The 23,069-nt window shown below is 44.7% G+C and overlaps 1 protein-coding gene across 3 annotated transcripts in view; it reads right to left on the reverse strand.

Annotated features, from left to right (window-relative positions):
- PLS3 (plastin 3) overlaps positions 1-23,069 on the reverse strand; it is a 51,988-nt gene that overhangs the window by 5,970 nt on the left and 22,949 nt on the right. For all 3 annotated transcript variants that reach the window (XM_040089665.2, XM_040089669.2, XM_040089666.1), the window contains exons 2-9: positions 15,969-16,055; positions 8,863-9,026; positions 6,356-6,485; positions 5,783-5,915; positions 4,430-4,511; positions 3,609-3,774; positions 2,075-2,217; positions 108-203 (exon numbers count right to left, since the gene is read on the reverse strand). In XM_040089665.2, the coding sequence (XP_039945599.1) occupies positions 108-203; positions 2,075-2,217; positions 3,609-3,774; positions 4,430-4,511; positions 5,783-5,915; positions 6,356-6,485; positions 8,863-9,026; positions 15,969-16,035 (981 nt within the window). In that variant the 5' untranslated portion in view covers positions 16,036-16,055. The remainder of the gene's footprint in view (positions 1-107; positions 204-2,074; positions 2,218-3,608; positions 3,775-4,429; positions 4,512-5,782; positions 5,916-6,355; positions 6,486-8,862; positions 9,027-15,968; positions 16,056-23,069) is intronic.

Raw genomic sequence — 23,069 nt, forward strand, 5'->3', positions numbered from 1 at the left:
CGCTCTAGAAATTAAGATACCGGGTTACCCTGATGTCATGGGGCAACGACAGGGTACAGGTAGCTCATGATTCCGCAGGATGAGGACACGACAGCCTGAATACTTACATTGAAACCCGACATGTTAATATCAATCTGAGGCTCTCCTTCTTTCTGCCCTTTGGGTGCAATTTGATTGAGGAGGTGGAAATAGGCTCTGGAATCCTGAAATGAATGAAAAAGAAAATTCAGCTCTCCCACACAGCAGTTGAATACACCGTAACAATTCATTTCAAGCTCATTTTTAACAAGTCACTGTGCACAATTGGCTTATGTACCTTTACTGAATTGCCAAAATCTGTAAGCTTAAAAGAGAGCACAATGGTAGAAATCCAGGCAGCAGGAAAAGAAACAAAGGGAAAAGGTTAGAAATATTTAAGATGACAATTATGCAGTTTGACTGTTTGAAAGCTGCCTTTGCTATAAGCTCTGGTGTCACAGCCACCTCTGCAGTGGCTGGAGGAGGCAAAGACCCCATGCTGCTCACACTCATGGCCCCCAGATGTCTCAAGGCAGCCCTAACCTCTAAACAAGGCAGCCATTCCTACTGCCACAGCAATAATGAAAATGGCCCAGTGAAGAAAAATTCCAAGTAAAAAGCTGATTATAAGCTGTCTGAATGTTTGCTTCTGTGCCTGAGCATTAGCTAGAAGAGCTTAGAGGAGAGAGGCCAGGGATGGTCCCAAACCAGGAGGAAGAATAGCTGTAGTGATTATTTATCAACTACATGTCCCTTTAGTCCTCAGCACTAAGGAAGACCTCACCCTATCATGGCAGCCTAGAGGATGCACCAGAGAAGCCAACAGCTGCCAGCAAAACTGTAAGTAATTTTAAAGCTGGAAATAAGTGACCATGCACACACAGATCAGACCTATGCTCCCCAAGCACCTCAATTATCAATTTTTTTTTAAAAAAAATCTCAATCTTCTTTCTCCCTCCTTGAAACTGCTGGCCATGTGAATAAGCTCCACAAAACTGCTGAGACTAGTGTCCAGATGCCCCACACTGACCCAGAGTCACCATCTTCCATTTCTCATCAGTGCACCTGTTGGGGAGGATGAAGCCAGAAAGCCCTGGAAATATGACAGCTTAGATTCTGAGAATGTGAAACCTTAACTGAGATAGAATAGAAAGTAAGTTTTGATGTCTGAGATGTCCTAGCTGCTGGATGCCTGTGAAAACAACCCCCTATGTATGATTCATCCCACACATGTAACCCCCCCTGAAGTATCAAGTATCTGTAACCCCATTGGCACCAGCCTGTTACAGCCCACCTCGAGACCCCTTATCAGGGGGCTGCAGAGTGGGCCTCTCTCTTGTCTCTTTGTTCTCTTCTCCTTTGCTCCTCTCTCTTGCCTCTTGCCTTTTGCTCTTGGAATTTCCTTATCTCTTTCTTCCCCCACCTTCCAAGGCCACGCTACAGCTGCGCCTGGCGGCTCTGAGCAAGGCCTCACGTCCCATACAATAAACCTCTTCTTCTAAAACCTAACTTCAGAGATCTCGTCTACATTCATCCACACCGTCCTGGAGTCCTCAGCAACAGCAGGAGGAGGCATTTCTGCATGCCCCCACTCACACGTGAAGAGCAGCTTTAAGAGGCCCCGCTCCCATTCCTACTAAACACAGTGTGAAGAATAAGACATCTTGTTTCCCTTCCTCTCTCCAGCCCACGACATTTTACATGAAATGCCATCACCTCCCAAGAGTATGTGGAAGTCTCACTCCCCAGTGAAGCATTTCCCCCCATTATCTTTGCCAAAATATGGATTAAGGACGTTTGAAAACATGTGATACCAGTTTCAGAGTTGATTAAAACAACAGCAGCACTGGAGGAAACAGACAGTTCAGCACAGGGCTCATTTTCATGGTCAGAGAGAACAGGACTGCTGGACCTCAAATAGAGTATCCACACCCCCCTGGTAATGCCACTCAGTAAATTAGGGTAAGAAAGGTTCTGTCTGAAGATGAAAAGCCTCATTTACACAGGCAAACACATCCCTGCTCAGCTCCCAAGCAAATCAGGAGAGCTTTGGTACCTTGATATCTGAGCTGAAGTTACTGATTTTGTGCCAGCCTGCGTTCTCCAGGTGGAAGTTGGCCCATCTTAGGAGCAGCTCTTCTGGGGATAGTTTCATAAGGTCCTCCAGATTTTCACCGTCACGAAGTAAGGCAGCCAGTGCTGTAAGAAAAATGATTGTGAGGGAAGAGTCAAACCCGCATGCCAGAATTCGAGCTACAGCAATATTTCAGAGGGGCACAATACCACCTACTGATTGCTGCTAGAAGACACAAAGAGAAAATTATACTCTCATTCTAGCTCCAGAACAAAAGAAGGCTACTTTATTTTGATTACTTTGTTTATATAGATTCTGGACAATGACCAGGGATTGGAGAACAAGGTTACCACCTTTCCATCCTACTGGCCAGGCTAGAAATCAATCAATTGTCCCTCATCAGAGAGAAATGCAAAAAACTACTCCTGTTTATGTTACAAGCGTGAGAAGACTCTCCGACAAAAATGTAAGCATTCACAGAAGGCTAACAGAATATGACAACAACTGATTATGTCAAAATATTCTGGGTATTAGCAGAGTTTTCCTGAGGTGGTTGCTACACATGGAGGAGTATAAACAATCTAGAAAAATATGTGTAAAAAAGTATTTTCCCTTTTCTTGTATAACAAAACTATCTGGACTTTATGTACAGTCTTTTTAAGCTGATGACAGGAAGCTAAATGCAAATGCACTTCTATCTCAATGAAAAGTGCTTCCAAGCAGTTTCATAAGCACCATTAAAAAAACCCAGCGGAGCCAAGATAAGCACCCTTTCAGCTGGCCAATGCTTCCTTTGCCATGAATTTTCAATCTAAGCCAAACAATGTCAACACTTCATGATGGGGAAGCTTGAAATAAAAGACACTGAGGCCCCTCCATCCATCTGGATGCTTTGATAGCATATGCAGGAATATCAGAGCTCTTCAGCTGATTTGAAAAGTTTAAATTTTGGAGGCTATCATGCAGAACCAAGTGAGCACAGGGAGAGATCTGCAGCATCAGTCTCCCACCACCAAGGACAAAGCAAAAGCTCGAGCTGCACCATTCACAGTAGCAAGGAGGATTTTAGAACCAAGAAACTACCACAGAGCTGAAGCCCCCCATTTTTACTTTTTTTTTTTGAGAAAGATATGCAGCTCTCTTGAACCCTAAAAGGATCCAAGCAGCTTTTGCCACCACCCAACACCGTTAGGAACCCGCAGCTGGAGCAGCCTAGGGCATCACCAGGCTATGTGGTCATTCACTGCCAGGCGCAAGCCAAGCTGCATCTTGACTCACTGGTGTTGAGCCAGCTCTCCAAGGCTGATACACATCACCAGGATGGCACAACCCTCCTGCATGAACCTGCTGCACAGCTACAAACAGGCTGGAGAGCATTCGGCACGGCACGTGCCCTGACGATCCTTCTCCCAGCAGGGAGGAGGGAGGGAAGGGGCAGTGGCAGGGCTGGGGCTGACGGCACAAGCAGTGCTGCGCTGTTCATGCTTTAGAAGTAATCACTCGGAATTTAATTTACCTTCATTTCTGCTGAGCTCGATGTCAGCGAACAAGCCGATCTTAATGATCTGCCAGAGGAGCCCAAGGACCAGGTGGGGTTTCCCTTCCCTCAAGTCCTCTGCACCAATATTGACAACATGACAGCCGATGGCGGATGCAGAATTCAAGGCCAGGTTCAGGTTTTCCTGCAAACAGCAAAGTCCAGTCAGACACAGTCCAGGGAGATGGTGCTTTCTCTTTCATCCAGCACCAGCAGAGTGGAGGCTTCCCCTTTGTCCTTGCTCCAACTGCAGCAGCTCAGGGGAAACACTCTCCAGCTGAAGTTTTAAGGGAGCTGTGGTGGCAGCAGGCTGAATCAATAAGACCTGAACTAAGCACCAGGGTTTAATTTCAGCCTCTGGTATTCAGTTTCAGCCTCCGAGTTAGATGCATCTAGTGGCATCAACAAAAATAAGGCTAGAGAAGTGCTAATTTACACACAACACACACACAGAGGCATCCTCACAAAAACAACCTGCCCTAGTGTGAAATGATTCATAGCCAACACCAATAACCACACTGTTTAAAAAAGACAGTGCTGTACATAATCACCACAGCGATATCACATGTGCACAACATTTCAGCCACTTTACCCATTTTGCCATTAACTCAGCATTTTTGAGCCATGCCCACAGAAGTGTCAATTATGCATGGTACAAAACTGCATTTAATAATTAAACAGAAGCTACAAATCTTGCTCCTTTCCAATATTCCACAATAATGCCTTGAGCCACCATGCTACATTCATTAATTCTATCTTAATATGAATTTCAGAAAATAAAATACAGAAATGCTTTATACCTGAATTATGAACGGTGTGAGTTTCTTCTTATTAATTGCTCTTTCATCAATTGTGTCAGGAACAGAAAGATTGATCATTTTGCTGTTAGGAGGAAAACCAATGATATTTGAACAAGACTTAGTATTTAATCTGAACAAAACTCAATGCATTGTGACAATATTCACCACAGCACATTTCCTTTAGCCTGCTTGTTTTTATGTAATTTGTTTCATAAAAATCGAAATTGCATATATCAGAAGTTAATATTTACACGATCAAGAATGTATTTGTAACTAATAGCTAAGCCTGAAACTTTAAACATGTTCCCAGCCACTACTGATCTCAACTGCTGGAGCAAAAAGAGCACATGAATTATTCACAGTGCAGTCCCTGAACTAGTGAGGACTCTCTGCTCCGCTGACAACCATAGCACATTCTAGTAAGAAAACAAACTTCCTCCTATTGTAAAGGTTTACTACGGCTGGCAAGAAAACCTGCCTCAAAAAAGAACAAACACTTGGAGAGCTCAGTGGGGAGCATGTGAGCACAATGAATTTTTAATCAACACAAAATATGGCAAATTTAAACTTTATATTACGAACTACTTCCTACTCAGTTCAGTCATTGCCTAAAGCCATGAATTACTTGAAATTTGGGAAATAAATAAACTAAAAATATGCATCACGAGCTAAAGTTAAAAAGTAAAAGAAATTAAAGAGAACAGGTAACTCATTTAAACTTACTTTGTGTATTGATACAAAGTTACTGAAATTCCAGGTTGATCCAGTTCTCCACTATATTAATTCACTTACAATAAAACAAATGAACCTAACCCATAAAGCCAACAAAAACCTCATATACAGAAGGTTGCTGGTATTTAGCAGCCCTGGATGCCTTCTGTTCTCAGCATGAAGCAGAGTAAGTCACCTAATTTACTTCATGCAGTTATTAAAAAGAACAAGATTCCCAGAAAATCCATTTTTGGGTTAATGCTTAATAAGGTCACTAACATTCCCACAGAGGACACTGTCTGCCTAAACATAGAAGAGAATGGGCTGTTTGTCACATTTGCACCAGGCTGAGTTTGCACCGGGACAGCTCCTGCAAAGCACCTTCTGCCCCCTCAGCAAACTCAGTCTCAAACCCAAACAAATGCGCTGGATGAAAATAACAGCTGGCACCAAAGCGGGGGCATCACACAATGGCAATGAAAGCCTGAGAGACTGAGGCTCTTATACGTGCAAAACATTACGCACACATACCAGTCACAAAAGCAGCCCGGAACACTCCCCTAACTACAGTTTTGCAAAGTTATTTTGCTGATTTTTAACTTTTTTTTTTTTTTTTGTAATTCAGGAATCATCATGACTTACCATAGCACAATCCCATCTCCCACAGCATTGAACAGGTCATCTGTATTTGGGTTCATTGGAATAACGTGCCTACAGTCGGGATCACTTTCCAGGGCTTTGTTTATCCAGTTTACAAAGGCATATTTCTCTTCCTCTGAGATAACCAATCGTAAATTTAATACAGGCTTTTTTCATAACAAAGATTTTCCCAAAAGAAGCAGAGTACAATAGTCCAAGGAAATAACAGCCCTGCTATCATTACCACACATTTTGTTAGTCACACAAAGTTTAAAGAAAGAAGATTCTCACAACTAGCAGAATACTACTGTTATTTGCTTGTGTTTACTTAATAACTTTATCATACTCAAGTGTAACACAAGGACTTCATAAGCAAGCACAGTTAACAAAGTAAATAAGAACACATTTAACTTATACACTGTTAAATTTGCAGCATATAAATTCTGTCCTGCATTCACCCTGACACGACAGCTCGCAGAGAACTAGAGCACAGCACATGGCACGGTGGTAGAAATGGGCTGGTTTTGGCAGAGTATCTCCAAAAACCCAAGAGAACAGTGGGAAGCAGAGCAGTACCTGAGTAGGAGTGCTGGGTGCCCTCGCTGGAGAGTTCTGAGGTGCCCCCAATGGCACAGATTCCTTCCTTCCTGTTAATGGCTCTTCGGAACGTTTTAGCGATATCGCTGCTTTTCACCTCTTGGAAAATCTACAATTTAAACTGCTCCGTTAGACAAGAAAAATTCACCTTCATAAAACAAAAAGGGAGCACAGAAGGAACTATTTCTTCTCAGCTTTAAAGCAAACTTCACAGTAAATTCAGCACATGTGAAGGGCCTAGCAAGGGTGTAGTGATATTAAATCTAACACGGACGGTGGGCAGAGAGTCACTCCACTTTCTCAAACACACACTGCAAATGCCTACTCAAACAGAAGCATGAGGCATGAAGTACTTTGCATATATATACACCTTTACAAGTAGATTTCAAGAGACTACAAGAAAAAACCATGAAACCTTTGCAGTTTGGGCACAGGTAACACATGCAGCAGATCCTGTAGGGTCAAACTCTGGAAAGCTGTGGTGCAATTTTAACCTTTCTGCAGAAGCCGGATGCTCGTGAGACTGTGACTTTAGTTCACACAAAAGACTTTGACCACAACCCAAGAAAACAATTCTCCTTAAGCATATAACAGTAAAATCTGCAATAAAGGACAACAGTGAGTGCTCCAGGAAAAGATTATTCCCCTTTACTCAACAGCAGGCTGTGGCTAACTGGCAAAACACTCTCCTTTTGGAGGGTGGAAGGGATGCTTTAGCACAGGAAGACTGCACGTGCCATTTGCACAGGTTGGATGCTACTGTTACTGGCCCCAAGGTCCTAGAGAGCTGAGCAGCTATTAGTAAAAAAACAGATTCAGTGGCTGGAAAGCCTAATGTAATTCCCTCAAAACTAAATTAGTTTCAACCAAGCTGAAAAGACAAATGAAATGTGTACAGGTTCTCTAGACACTACCCAGAAAAAGACAGTGAAACAGCACTGCAAAGAAGGACAACAACGTGCTTCTGATAAAAGGAGAGGACACCAGGCTGCAGAGGTGTCGCTACAGGGCCAGGCTGCTAGTTGTCACACCTTACCTTCCCTGTCCCTCAAACACAGGGAAGACAGCAAGTCAAGATGATGATACAGTGCTGTTAAATCATCTCCTGATGACATGCAGAGGTTGATCAGGTAAAGCTGACTGAAGATCTGTCTGAGAGCCCAGAAGTTGGGGGATTTCTGCTGATTGGCTTTAACCACTGGGATTTTGGTTTAGATCTATTTATTTTAAAATTTCCTGGGTTAATAACTGGTATTGCATATCTTCTTGAGAATATGTGCTCTAATGCTGAGGTACCACTAAGTCACTTAACCCCAGTGTAAAGTCAGTTTGTGTCATTCTCTGTACCATAAACTCCAGCAAAAATGCTCAGAGCTAGAGTCCAGTTTGTGAAAATCATGCAGCTAAGCAGTGCTGCTAATGTACACCTCAGCTGCCCTAAGACATTTTGTCTTTATTCAATCATTGGTACCTTTCAAATGTGACAGAAGAGATTTATTTCTTACTTCCTAGTGCAAAGTTAAGAGTTATGGACCAGCTCAAACCAACAGCTGAAACATGCACCCAGCATGCAAGTGTTTACAAACTGCAAACTCCAACTTACTAGTTGACTCCGAACTCAAAAAGTTCAGAGGGTCTGAAAACAATTAAGGAAAAGAAAGTAAAGATAAATTAAGAACTATCAAGAAAACTAATTGACATGAAAACAGCTTCCTCAATGTACTGTGCATACTTTAGTTACTCCTGCAGCATTCAGTCATCAGAACATCAAAAGGATGAAGAATGTACATCCGAACCATTATCTCAGAAGTCTTGCTCTTTTGTAAAAAGAAATAAATTTTCAAATTCTGGCCTATTTCTACTAAAAAAGACCCTCCAACTTGTCCCACCACCTTACTCCTGTTCTTCCCTTTCAAGGCAAGAGATTTGAATTTTCCTAGATCAGCACCTAACAAATCCAAGTGTGTTCTGAAATGCCCTTTCAACTCTTCAGCAAATACTCACAGTCCAATTAAACAGAGAAAGGAAATTATACTGATACACAGGATAAACAAGCATTCATCTCTGTGCCTGGAAAAACTGAATAGCTTCCAATAAATACTGTAAACTTGGATCATTGCAAGTCTTTTTTTTCCGCTGTCACCTCATGTGGAAACAGTATTTTGGCCTCCAATGAAGCTATCATATAGGAAGAATACATGGATTCTTTCTGGTTGGTTGTTTGGTTTTTGTTCAAAAACCAACCAATATTTCTCCTCTGTCCAAATCTAAAGGCTTTTAATAGCAGCACAAAGGACTGATCATACACAGATACCTGTACAAAATTTTTACATGGCTAGTCCTGAGAATTGATCAGTTTGTCGAAAGAAAATTAGGATTAGGGTAAGTGGCTGGGAAGCGTGGTTCAAAACCTCTTCTATGGTCTTCCTTATCTTTGTCTAGAAGGGCACCCCCAGAATTGCTGGCATTTCAGAAATATCACTTACATAGACAAACTCTTCAAAACTAATCTTCCCATCTTTATTCTTGTCGCCATCGATCATGAGCTTCTGGATGATCTCTCTCACTTTGTACCCAGGGAGAGGCAGGCTGGCCTCCTTGAACAGCTCATGCAACTCGTAGTCACAGATGAATCCATTGCTGTTGAGGTCTGAGGAAGAGAAGAGGCAACAGAAGGTTTTAGAAATGTGCCTGTACTTGATAGAACTGACCCCCAACAAAGGGGCAAAAAAGTGACCCCTCTAGGTCCGAAAGCTTTATGGAGAGCAACCTCCACACTGGGGACCTGCTGAATCCATGCAGGGCATGGGCACACAGCAGGATGGCCACACCAAAAATATCAAGGAGTACATTGCTCAAAGGACACTCATAGGAACCAAAGACACACAGTAAATACACACAGCACATCCGCGGAGAGTGTCCCAGCACAAGTCATGGGAACCCTCCGGCTCTGGGCAACAGCACTTGGGAGCAGGACTGGCCACAATGACTCTGGGCACATGTGACAAGTCTGGTGTTAAAGTTTCACAACAGAACATCTGTATTTTCATAAACAATCTCCAGAGTGTCTTTTTTTACGTCTAAATACCACAGCCCCTTGCATGTTAAAAATAGATGGTAATGAAACACAGCACCTCTTATTTTCTGAACTAAAAGCACCATGTCAGCTCTGCAGTTCCATTTTTATCATGTTGTCAGTGATGTTCTCCATTTAACACCAACAGCAAATTGCAACCAGATATTTTATTGCTGCCCAAGAATGCTCTGCAAGGACATTTGCTTTCACAGCCTATCACCAAGCCACAGCAGCACCGTATGTTTAGTGAGATAGTGTCACCTACCAGACTGAGGAAGAAAACAAGAATCTAGTGTGCCACTGGAGCTTCACACATAACAGATTCCAACCTCTTTGGGGACATCATCACATCTACTGACCACACATGGCAAATCCAGCAGCCCCAGACTTTATTCAGGCAAGTGAGGCTTTCCTGTCACTATGGACAGGCAGGGTTTGGGTGCCTCCTTCCCCAAGCTAACCAGGATGAGCAGAGTGCTGCTCACAGCAGAGCTGGCACCCAGCTCTCTGCAGATTTGGATTCACAAGGAGACAGAGCATTTGAAGTACCTTTACACCCCAGATTCACACCTCAAGACTTAGGCATGACCCTCCAGCCCCATCTCTGGAGAGGCAGGGATTCAGGGAATGTTGTGCTGTTACTGGCTCAGTAATAGGATGTTAAAATCCCTTTGCTGTAGGCAAGTGCTACAGACAGCCCAGGGAAGTTAATTTTGCGCCTGAAGAGCTGCACCAGCACCAGAATCTGGCTTTCTTCAAGAGGGAATCTCACCACAGCCACTGGGATCAGTATTTCTGCTTAAAGGGAGATAATTTCAAGAATAAAGAAAACAATCAGGATAGCTCTAAGGTCCAGGGTTATTTTTTTAAACAAATCATGGAGGTCAATTTACTTTTAATGATGATTCTGTGGTTTTTAGGTTTTGTTTCACAGCAGTGCTCCAGCAAGCAGCACGTTTGCACCACCGCTCCAACCGGCCTTTATTTTCCAGATCAACATGGGAATATGGGATTTTAAAATCGTTTTTATCAGTTAGCAAGAAAGTGGAATTTTGTTTAGCGGCAAATATGTGAAGTAACCAGACTAAACCTGTACTCCCTCCTACATCCCAGTCTCTGTGTTTCAGAGTAAGAAAGTGCATCAGTGCCAGTGCATTAATAAATATATTAAACTACTTCATGAAAAGTCAGTGTTTACAATAGTACTGAGGAAATAAAGTGGTTTGGGGCAATGATTAAAGCCAATAGGCTGTTGTCTGGCCCTCAGTTTTAGAATTTTATTCTGAAATAGTACAAGCTTACAAAGGCAGGATTTATTAACAGTCCAGCCTGAGATGTCATGAGCAAACTATTTCCTCTCTAGATAAATCACAGCTTCTTCTATTACAGTATTTTTATTACTGAATCTAACTTTACAATATGCATCTTTTCCCCTCCTTACAGCCTGTGAGGAAAATAAGTCAGGAAGGGATTTCCTAATCTCCAGGGCCTATGAACCTAAAACAAAACTTTGCTTTCACCCTTAGCCTGCAGCCAGCTCCCTTGCTTTTGCCTGTGCCTGACTGAAACAACCACAATCCCTCAGGATGCTGCCAAATTAAGCAGGTAAATCCAAAAACATCTGCTCATCACTTTTTCCTATCAGTCCACCAGCTAAATTTTACATCTACCCAAATGTTAGAGTAGATGTAAGTAGCAGGCAGAGGACAGAGAAAAATAAGACTTCAAAATATATACTGTATCCTTGATGGGACCCAATTTTGATTTATATTTGGTAAAAGTTTTCCTCTTGGCATGTCTAGGTTAAGCATTCAGAAGTGTTTCTGATTCAGGCTTGCGGGTACTGTGTCTGAGTCTACTTAGATGTGAAAGGGATAAAACCTTATATGGTATTTCATGAGGCAGAAGCCTCTTAGGTGAGACATCAGGAAATTGAGCTCCAATGTCTGCAACTCCAATAAGGGACACATGGATAAAAGGATGCTGAAACCTATTTAAAGCTTGGTTCTACATATGAAGCCCTGCAGGGCGGGTATGAGGAATTTACTCCACGCTGGGTCAACATCTGCCCAGTTTGACAGTTTTATTCATTCCTGCAATCAGCATCTTCCCAGTCCTCCAGGTGTGCTTAGTTCAAAGAAGATTTACCTTTTCTCACTTAAAAAAAAAATTAAAAATAGGAGCTCTGCCACATGAAGAGCCATCTGAAATGCACACTCACATGAGAGCATGGCACAAAGAAAGATTTTGCCCATCAGGAAAGGCTGCATTGGGCTCAGACAAAAAGCACAAAATCAAGTGTGAAGGACACATCTTAACTCACACAAAATCTTTGATTCTCAGGACTCAGGACCTAAGCTCTTCCAACTCTTAACAATATCTCAAACATCACTTGTAAGAGTTACTCTTCCATGGTATTCTGGGGAAAAAAAATTAATCACCTATTTACTCCATGGAGTAAAAGGGCATCTGTGTGCCAGACACTTGGAGTGGGAATTACAAGTAAATCAAGTCTGTTAGTTTAACTGTAAGACCACACACCAAGTTACTGGTTTTGCACTGAAGATGCTCTCATTTCAAGTGTTAGCTTCTTGGCCACAGAAGAGCAGATTTGAGTATTAAAGCCTGTTGGTTTTACCATAAAGTGGTGCTGGCCTGTGCTTCTGGCTTGGTAGCAGAGCCAGGTAGTGATTGACTATGAGATGGAAAACGGACTTGTTCTTAACATATCAACAAGCCTGACATGACAAATAGACCTGAGATCCTATCCCACAGGGCAGCTGCTTCCCTTCCTACTGTCTCCGTTCCCCTTCTGGCATCACATCTACAAAGAAGCAGCATTAAAAAAAAAGAAGTAAAAGGCAAACCCCTCCATTTCTGCAGTACCAACCAGTTCCAGAACTACTTCCAGCATCACTGCAGGCCTACCATATGGTGGCTTGCTGGATGTCCTGCAACAGGCCCGGACTTCAGACAGAACTCTCTAACAATATCTGAGATGGTATTCAACAGCTGAAGAGGCTGTCAAAATAGAAGCTATCCCAAATGAAATCGTTCGGCGCCCTGCCCAGAATTACTAATGGAAGAAAGCGAAATTGTTTTAACAGACAAGCTACAGCCTGGATTCATTATAGTCTGCCTGATGGAAAGGAAACTACAGCACATCTGAAGTTTCCTATTTCTACTGAAAGATGCATGCACGCCAGCATGCTAAACCTGGGAAAGGTCACGGCAGCAACGCACGGCCTCTGCCATATGCAGGTGGCGCAGCAAAGCCACAATGAATCCCAAAAGCTGCTTCAAGCTCTGGCTCAGCTTCCTCCCGAGGACAAGTACTTAAAATAGCTTAAATAACAGGATGCAAGAGGGGAAAGTAACCCACACGTTTCCTTTTAAGGACATATGCTCAGCAGGACACACTAGCAGGATCACAGATCCCTATTTGCCCTAAGCCAACGTTTTGGAGCATTGTTTTACCACCTTGCAGCGCTGAACAAAGTGTTCAGCTGAGCTATGATTTTTGAGTACTTCATGTTTCCAGAAAAGATGCTTATCTCTGCTTATCTTAAAAGGAGGGAGAATGAAGACAAATAAACTGAGGAAGTCTGTGGATTTTGTTCTGCCACGCCTCCCCTCTGAAGTGCCCGTTTGGCCAAATACACAAAAACAGGCACCTGTTCCACAGAACAAATCCAGATATCCAGTAAGATCTGGAGCAACCTTGCTCTTTTCCCACTAACCTGTGGGTCACTCAAAGCCTGGACAGCTCAAATGCCCCACTAATTGCTGTTTTCAAACATTACAAAGGGGTTTTTTTCCCCCCACTGCTTTTTACCACTTGAATCAGTTCCAAACAAATAACTGCCTGTAGGACGTGGGAGCTGCTTGTCTGTGCTGGAGCTGGCTTTAGTGACAACCTCAGACACAGTGGTTCTCACCTGTTGATTGTTTTAATAAGCAGTAGGATGTCAATGGGACTCATGCCTTTTCCTGGCTCTCAGAGAACAGCACATCACTGCACGGGTGAGAGGAAATACCTTCAAGTGGCATGGAAGGCAAGTGGTGAGAAAGCACAAAGTAACACACCTCACTGCCTTCCAGCACCCCCAGATGTCTCAACCCAGTCCAGCTGCAGACAGAAAAGCTGATCAAACACACACCTTTAAAGCTCCATCAACCTACCCATCCAGAGCAGCAACCTGCCCCAAGCAGGTCTCCAGGAAGCCCAACCAGCCATGCGTTGGAGCAGGGCACATCTTGGTGAGCAGAAATCACCCTACGAAATGTTTCCTCCTCCCCACCATCTCCTTCGTGACATCCTAGGAGCCAGCCAGGTGAGTTTTGCTATAACCATGCTTCTCAGCTGTGTTCCAAACCTTCCAGATAGCCGGGAGATGACAAACTGGCTTAGTTTTACGTAGCAGTCTTAGTCCAGCTTCTGCTCACATTCACTAAAGATCCTATTAGAAGTTCACAGTGAAAGCCACTCACCCAGCCAGTGACCAGTTCTATATCTCAGGGCAAACACGGCTCCTTTAGGCAAGAATAAAGGGAACGAGAGCAATAAAGGCACTCCTGACAGGTGTGTCCCACATGCTTGCGGGCTTCACCAAGCCTAAAGCACACAAAACAAGGCAGATGAAAAGAACTAGCAGATCCTATCTCATTTGTGGGTATGTCCAGGATAATTAGCACATTTCTCATTAATATTTAAGTTCTGATACTGCCTTTATAATTTAAAACCAAACAGGGACTCACCCTCTGAGCAGGGTGAGCTCGCTTCCTACAACAAACCAGGATCTGACTTGCGTTTCTCCATGTTTCCAACCTAATCTTGATAATTTCCCCCACACTAATGACAAAAAAACCACCACATTCCAGAGAGGTTAATAATTTTAAATGTATCCAAGGACAGAACAGGCTGCCTACATCCCAGCCTTATTGAGATCTGCACTAAGAGGCTCATTAGACAAACTCTATGCTTGCTCCCAAGGAACCCCTCCCTCTCTGGCAACTCACTTCTACCTGCTGCAAAAGCCTTGAGAAGAGCAAGAGAGGAGAGGAAACTCCTTAAAATGCAACTTGCTTCAAGTTCCAGCAGGGGATACTGCTCCAAGAGAATCAGTTGCCTCTGAAATTCATACTTCACTCGGCAGGCTGGAAATTCTGAGCAAGTGAGAGTTTTCACAGCCATCCTACCCTAGAGGGTGGTAACACCCGATACAGATAAGAGGCAACTATGATTTTGTATATATAACCAGTGCTCAGTGATGCCCACGTCCAGTTAGGAAAACAAAATACTGTCTCTCACCACTTGTATAACTTGATCCTGGCCAGTGCCAGTCCCGGGTGTGGTCCCCCAGCTGCACACACTGACCTCAGTCCCCACGGCTGTGCTCCAGCGCCCATCCCACCCCTCCCTGCTGGTTCTCTGATCTCTCAGTAAGCCATATCAAGAAACTAAACCAACAGAAAACGACTTTTTTTCCATTATGTCAGTGTTTTGCCCATTTCAGCTTCCTGAAGCAGCCTGCCAGAGGCTACTGCGATGCCAGCACAGGGGAAAAGCTGGGAAGCAAGTGGAGTAGCCCCTGGAGGAGGCTGTGCAGCCCCTGGAGCACATCAGGCTGAGGGAGGCCAGCAGAAATGGAGCCACCAGAGGGCAATGGAGGTGTGCTCAGCACAGGGCATTGCTCTCACTCTCCAGTCTCCTGAAAGGTGGTTGTAGTCAGGTGGGGTTGGTCTCTTTCTCCAGGCAGCAACTGACAGAATGAGAGGACACAATCTCAAGCTGAGCCAAGGGAAATATAGATTGGAAATCAGGAAAAAGTTTTTCACAGAAAGAATAATAAAGCACTGGAATGATCTGCCCCGGAAGGTCGTGGAGTCACCAACCCTGGATGTGTTTAGAAAAAGACCGGATGTGGCACTCGGTGCCATGGTTTATTTGAGGTGTTAGGGCATGGGCTGGACTTGATCATCTTGTAGGTCTCTTCCAACCTAGTCATTCTGTGATTCTGTGATCACCACAAGTCGCTCCATGATGGCCAGGTAAACAAATCTGGTTTTGCTTACAAGCCCCAAAATGCACCTGCGCAAGCCAGAAATGCAGCACCTACACTGACCGTGCACGTGGCTCAGCCAATCTGCCAAACCAGCACCACCAGGACCAAGCACTGTGCAAGCCCAGAAGCACTGCCAAGGCCAGAGCAATGCAATACCTGTTTGGATATTTATTTTGCCATCAGGAAGCAATAAAGCCCACCCTGGAGCAAGAGCACAAGGCTGTCTGCCAGTGCTCCCCCGTAGCCAGACTGCTCGTGTCCCTGCCTTTGTGCTCCTTGGCCAAAGCAACAAGACAGAAGCAACAAAGCTGCCAAGGGACTCCTTGGCACAATCACGAGAGCAGCAAAATTCCCACATCCTGCTGGCACTGTTGGTCATCACAAGGGTGGGGTAAATCCAACTGAAATTTGCAGCGGACAGGAGCAAGGTGCCCTTCTCGGTGTGACTTACCAACTTTAGCAAAAGCCTCCTTGAGTTCCTCCAGCTCATCTTTGGAGATTTGCATGGTGTTGGCCATCTCATGAATTTAGGGAGTACCTAAAGAGAGTAAAAGAACAGTGTGTAAAACCAGGCTGCATTCAACAACATGCAGTTTTGAACAGCAGCATAGCAACAATCAATACCAGTGTCACCACAGTTCCCAGAACCACATTTACCTTTCCACTAAGAAAACAGATGTGTCAAACTCAGAGATGGGAAATACACTCTTTAACAAGTCAAAAAGCCCATTAGCCTTGTTAATATTTAGCTCTGTATATTATTTTATGACTATGCTGTTCTGCACATGTTAAGGTACCTGCTGTCAAGTGTATTCTGTTGGTCAGAACTCACATCTCCATAGATTTTCCACAAATTTGAACAAAATCAGAATCCAGAGTTAAACTATTAATGGAGAGCACACAGCTACCAAACCCAAATAAAAGATTCTGAGCATCATGTGAAGACGGTCTTTTGGCAAGAATACCTGGTACTGTTTCCAAAAAGGAAACAGTTTGCTCTTCAGCAAGAAAGCTGTTTGAATCAACACCTGCTGGTTTCCCCAGAGTCAGACTCCCAAAAAACTGAGAGAAACAGGCTGTTTGCATGGCCACTGTCTCCCTGAATGGCAGAAATACCATAAGCAAGCACAGAACAGCAGGCATGAGAAACAGTGAAACCCCGAGTTCACAGAAACTCCACTTGGATCAGATCTGCGTGGTGTTTAAGAAACAGAGAGGATGAAGCACACAGTTCCTCCACCCATCTGCCATCATCCTCCTTTCCAAGCACTGATTAGGCGCCACCCAGCCAGCCTGGACAGGAGGTATCACCACAGGGATGGGAGAAAGTCAGACACCTACACACATCCCCATCCCAGACATTCGTGACAGGGCATCAGATGCCTTGGTGGCACTCTGGCTGACAAGACCATGAGAGAGCAGTGATTGATGCAACAAGGAACAGAAACATAAGCATTGATAAGCACATTCTAACACCACTATTAGCTCTAGCTCAGGGTCTGAATGGTGATTTAGGCAGGCATAGTGCGACTTCAAATGAGGTTTGCATCCCAAGATTTTCCAGCTCCCACATTGTTCACTACAATCCTGAAGCTGAGAAATAAAAAGTTCCTCCTCTGCCTATGGGAATAGACACAGCTGCCTCCTCCCTTGTAAGCAAAAGGGTGAGGGGTGGATTGAGGTTTGCAGACTGTCAGAAGGCAGGATCCTGAACAGGCTGGCTCTGGCTCAAGGCTCAAGCAACAAGAGACTCAGCTTAACAAATGCCTGTGCTCTGATTAGCAACCCTCTTTTGTCTGAGGCTCCCAGCTGCCTTCAGAAGCACTTCTTAAGAACACAAGTTTGCCTGTAGCTGTAAATATTCATTTTCTGTAACACTTCACTCAGTCTGGAAAGAATGAAGTTGTTAGAGATGAGGGCAATGGGCAGGTGTGGCAGCCTGGGAAAGCCGCTCAGACAGGTGCTCACAGCAGAGAAAGCCAACGAGAAGTTGCATCATTGCAGACACATGAAGGAAAGCACCTCAGACCCCACCTCCAAGCATTAGCAGGCACAACAAGATGTTGAAGGGTCAGTAAAGGCCACTAACAGCTAGACAACAAAATTCCTTGGGCTCAAGCCAAAAAAATGGGGCAGGGGGAGGAATCGCAGTAAAGGTGCATCAGACTGACAGAGGTAAAAAATAATTTTTTATAAAAGTAAATTTTTTTACTGTTTCACATATTACACGTTAGGCTAATTGACCACAGCAATGCTATCATGCAGGTCCCTGCAAGATGCAGGAATGCTGTGTGCTGCACTTTCTTGCTTGATGTCCAGTCTCAGGATCTATCTCCATTCCTAGAGCAGCCCCTTCCTTCCCTGTAGCACTACCACAGGTGTCTCAGACAAGCCCCGGTGCCACCAGAATCTGGCTGTTTCCAGGGGATAAAGGAGCTGCTTAACAAGAAAATCAGCTCTGAGCAAGCTTCTTGCATGATACAGGAGATGGATTTCACAACTGGCAAAGACGCTTGGGGAATGCTACCAAGAACAGAGCCAGATTTGGCTTTGCAGGTAGGTGGCATGAGCTGCCAGGAAGGAGAGGCTGAGCTACAGACTAAAAACTCAGCTAAAGGTCCTCCACACATTTAGCCTTCTTCCTAATTCTCATTTGCACCAATTCATTTTCAAACCATGAGGTTTTCCCAAAGCATCATTATCTAACCACTCAATTGGAATTTAATTTGCTGCTGACTATCTCTAACATCTTTAACACCAAAAGAAGCAGCAAGCATCACCAAAAGCCGAGAGCTTTTAAAAATGTTGCTCTGTTTGACTTTATCAGGGAAATACTATGCTCTGGATATGCCCTACAGTTGTATGGGTCTTGACTTAAGAAATTTTTTCCTTCCAGTCCCTAGACTGTTCAGCTTGGTCCGTAAAACAGGTTTCCCTCTCCGCTTTTATAATATCACTTCTTCCTTCTGCTTCTCTGCTCGAGAGGAGGGAGGAAGAATTCAAACCAACAGAGAAAAAGCAGACACCTGACCTTGTCAGGGCTGTCTGTGAAGGGGAAAGGGTATCATAACAAAACAGTCTATGGAAAGGTTAGTGGGCCACAAAGTTACAAGCTCCCAAAGCAATTGTACAGAGCTTTTCTGCAATGAAGAGGAATTGCACCATCATTGGGACACTGGGCTGTGGGGCAGGGGAGCTTTTCTTTTTGTGTGGGGGATTTTATGTTTATTTGTTTTTAATAGCTGAGTCTAGGGCATTCAGAATCGTGTTTTTCATTCAGCTGCATTTTTAAACAAGAGGCTTTGTCTTGTGGGACATAAAAGGCCCTTTTATCACACTGGCACAGGGATCACACATCAGCTGCCTCACCAGAAGCCCTGCAGGGACACCACGCCACTCACCCCTGACCGTGTCACACTCACTCCTGCTGCAAGAAAGCCTCTGCCAGGGTGGGGCAGGCAGAGATGAGCTCACATTTAAACACCCATTTTAGAGGGACGAAGAGAGAACTAGAGAAAAGTCTTAGTCTGATGGCATCGGTGAATGCACAGATAAACAAATGTAAAAGGAAGCAATCACTGCTCCAGCTGGATCCCTCATCCTGCCTTCATTCCTCACCCCACCGAAGAAAAGCAAGGGCAGCTCTTTAACACATGGATGCACAAAGGCACCTGCCTACCTAGAAGAGTGTGGCTGGCAGACAGTGCAGCCTGTTCCTGTCCTCTGAAGACTACCTGTGATACAGATCAGAGCTGCTTTAAACATGTCAGGGTTTGGAATATCAACGCCTTCCCTGAGACAGGCTGTATAAAGTCCCTGTGCAAACAAATTTTACAGGTCCTAAACACACTGCAGTCACTGAATTGGGGTTAATTTATTTGTAGAACTGCAGTAGGGGCAGGTCAAGGAAAGCTGTTCCAGCATGTGTTTTGACAGCTGTGAGCCACCTGGGGACAGGCCACTGCAGGGGTGTCACTGGAGGGATGCCTCTGATGAGGCGCTCAGCACTTCCAGCACAAGTGCCAGAAGCTAACCAGGATATTTGGGGAGATTAACTGCTCAGACAGCAACTTAAAATGTTCAAGCACAGAGAAAAATCTTCTCAAGACTCTTCCCCGAGAGAGGAAGCACTGGAAGCTGCATCCTACACAGAGGATTGGTAGAAAACTGAACATATTCAGACAATTGTGTGTCTTGGAAGTTGGCAGATTAATTCAAATTTGAAAGCACATGACAACCAAATATTTCCTGACAGCCTCCTGGACACTTCCAAGAGAAACAGAGCTGGAATTTGCTGCTGATCCAAATGGAAGAATTTACTTTCTTAGCAGCTCTGTGTTACTCTGAAAACTGAGTGTTTTATCCCTTCCAGGCCTGCTTCACTTTAATATCTCTACAATGACTGATTAACAATATCAACTTGTTTACTCAAACAGGCCAATGCAGAGACACATTCAAGTGTCAACAGAAAGGTATTAGAATGTCCTATTTCCACCTGATTTAAAAAAAAAAAAAAAAAAAAAAATCCAACAAAACAAGTGAGCTAGACCTAGTCTGGAGCAGCGACTCACCCTGTTTGTATTCCCCAGTTTCTGAGGAGCCTGTGGTTTTGCTCCCTTTCCATGACAAAAGCTCCCCACGTCAGAAGACAAGTCAGTTAGAATTAGCTAATTAAAAATACTCAAACCCCACATACCTGTGGCCACTAACCCAGCACACATCTTTCCGAATAAGCAATGGGACAGCCAGGCACTCGGTCCCCTGACAACCCACAGCAAGTGCCAGAGCCCTCAGGCTTGGGCACTGCAGCAGCTGCCTGGCCAATTTGGAGGAAACCCGGTGATTCAGCTGACACAGGATCCAACCCCCAGGCTTCCTGTGGCTCACCTAATCCTCCTTTTCCTCCCTATTCTGCAGGTAAGGCTGGTCCCTGCCAAGAGCAGCATTGCAGAGTGGGGTGGCTGTGTGCACTCCCCTCCTCACCCTCCCCAAGCCCCTTCCAAAAGCAGCCAGCAGCATTGTGACCATCCTAAAAGGGCTCTGCAAGCTCCAGAGCAGCCACAACAGTCCAGAATAGCCACCCTCAGGACAGCAAGAGAAGAGTCACTGGCAAGGGCTACAAGCCTAAGTTTTCTTTGCATTCCTTCCCAGGTGACTGGAAGCTGCAGAGAATGCTGCGGTGATCTCCTGACACTGCAGGAACACTCCTCCGCAGGCACAGGCCTGGGCTCATGCTGCTTTTGGAAATACTTGCAGGCAGGAGAGGGTACAGATACACCCACCCCTATCTTCATCATCAGTTCTGACAGCTGCTTTTACTGGTCCAGTCCAAGCAAAGCCTTTGGAGTTTTACAGACAACAGTCCCAAACCTGACAGCGACAGGAGGACATTACAGTGCACAGGCTTGGTCTGATGAGTCCTCTGAGGTAAATAGTTTCCAATGCTTTGGAGGGAGACAGGAAAGCTGAGGGATTGATGGCCTGTAAATGAAAACCTATCATAAAATCCATCCTCTCCTGCTCATAATCAGTTTGTGTGCTCATCAAATGCTCACCACAGTGTTTTGCTCATCAAATTCCTACAAGACAGCACCCGCACCTTGCATGTGGTTATTAGCAAACACTAAGCTGATGGAAGCACATAAACTTTTAACTGGCACTTCCAGACAGCCACTGCTCAGAAGTACTGGCTGAAACCAGACCTTCACCACACTTTGGTGATAGATGTCATCCTGGTAAGAGCAGTGATTAGGAGATGCTACCCCATCCTGGGAGGCTCCACCATGGTGGTGTCTAACCCCTTACCCACACCATGATGACGCAGATTCTGAATTCAATTTGGTGTTGCTCTTTGTACAATCGTGGCTCTTGTGCTCACAAACACTGTGGTGTTCCTATCCAGCCAGTGAGCTGTTTCCTTTGCCTGAGGAAGAAAGGGGCACACAATGCTTTGAGCAGGCACTGCTTTGTGGTGCCAGATTTGGCTGAGTAGCTGCATGCCTCATTTGTGGATCTCCCCTTCAGTAAAGTCTTCCCAGCCCCAAACACATCAGGCTCAACAACAGTTAATCTACAGCTCTGCTCTCAGGTCTGCAATGCTTTAACCATTGAACACCACTGAACCCTAACACCTGCAAAGCCATTACCCAAATCTAGCTTTATTTAACTCTTAATTCAGCTTTTCTTGACCATGCAAAGCACCTAAAAAACTCACCTCAACAGGCCGAGACCAACTACATAAATTCAATTTTAATTCTGAATTACTTTAAGCTTGACTGGCTGTTTGCATTGACCACCTTACACCACCAGTTCTCCAGCCCCCTCAAGCTACTGCCTTTACACACAGTATACCTTTTGACAGATCCATGCTGGCTGTGTAGCCCACCAGCTGCATCACAGGGAAAGGACACAGGACCCCTGCAGACAGGGGATCCCACTGCACAGGCACCCTTCAAGTCACTTCATACCAATTCCATATTGAGATTACCTCCAGCTGCTGTTACTGAACCATCTCTAAAAAAGCACAAGTCCCACCAGCAGGTTTTGCTTTGTATTCTTCCAGACTCCTGAAACTGTCATGCTGGGAGAGGCAAGTTCCTTTCTACACTTATGTTCACCTGGGAGTGGACTGTGAAACTCTGCTCCAGTTGTTGCACAACTCACCACTGCTGCAGGGGAAAATCTGCCAAATCCATCAGGAGCAGACACACATGTTGGTGTTAGTCACTGCTCTTAGCTTGCCAGAGGTTCTCTGTGGATTTGGAGGCATGTCTCAATGGGGTATCCATCTCTGGACAAATATGTTCCTCCAGCAAATCCAGGTTAGAAGCTCAGTTTCTCCCCAGCTAGACCTGCACAGAGTGATGCCAGGTATTTTTCTGTGCAGCACTTGGATAGATGCCCAGCAGTGATCTGGGCTGCAGAGAGGCACGACCACTCCAACAGAATGGGAACAAATGCAGCAAATCACTATTCCAAAGCCTTCTGTTCACACTTTAACCACTACCCCAACATCCACTGACAGCCTGGACACTTGATCCTTCCCCTTTGCATGGTGGAGATGTTTTCTCTCCCTACATGACAGAACCAGATTCACTAGTTTCAATCATCTTAAAGCCTTAGTAAAAGCAACTGCTGACCCATCAGCCAATTTACATGCCTTTGACAGCCCTGCACAGCCAAGGAAGCTCTCTGGGGTGTGGTCAGGCCTGTTTAATGATCAGCATGATCAGAACACTGACACAGAACTGAACTGTAGCCAGCACCCAGAGAAAACCCAAAATCAGCATTGAAATTGCTCATAGCATCAAACAGGAATCAGCCCCTTCCTAAAAGCCCAAGAGAGCCATGTCCTCCATGGCAGTATACAGAGCACAGAAAGCTGGGGATATGAACAGAAATTCACAGGGATTCAAATACACTAATTGCTCTGTTTCACAGACAGAGAGCAAGTAGCTGAGGATGCTTGGCTGATAACAAATTGCCCAGAGGCTGGAGGGAAGCATAAGACAGAAGAACACAAATGCTTCCACTACAATTGCCCACGGAAAGG

This window comes from Hirundo rustica, chromosome Z, assembly GCF_015227805.2.
Source record: "Hirundo rustica isolate bHirRus1 chromosome Z, bHirRus1.pri.v3, whole genome shotgun sequence".
Taxonomy (NCBI): Eukaryota; Metazoa; Chordata; class Aves; order Passeriformes; family Hirundinidae; genus Hirundo; species Hirundo rustica.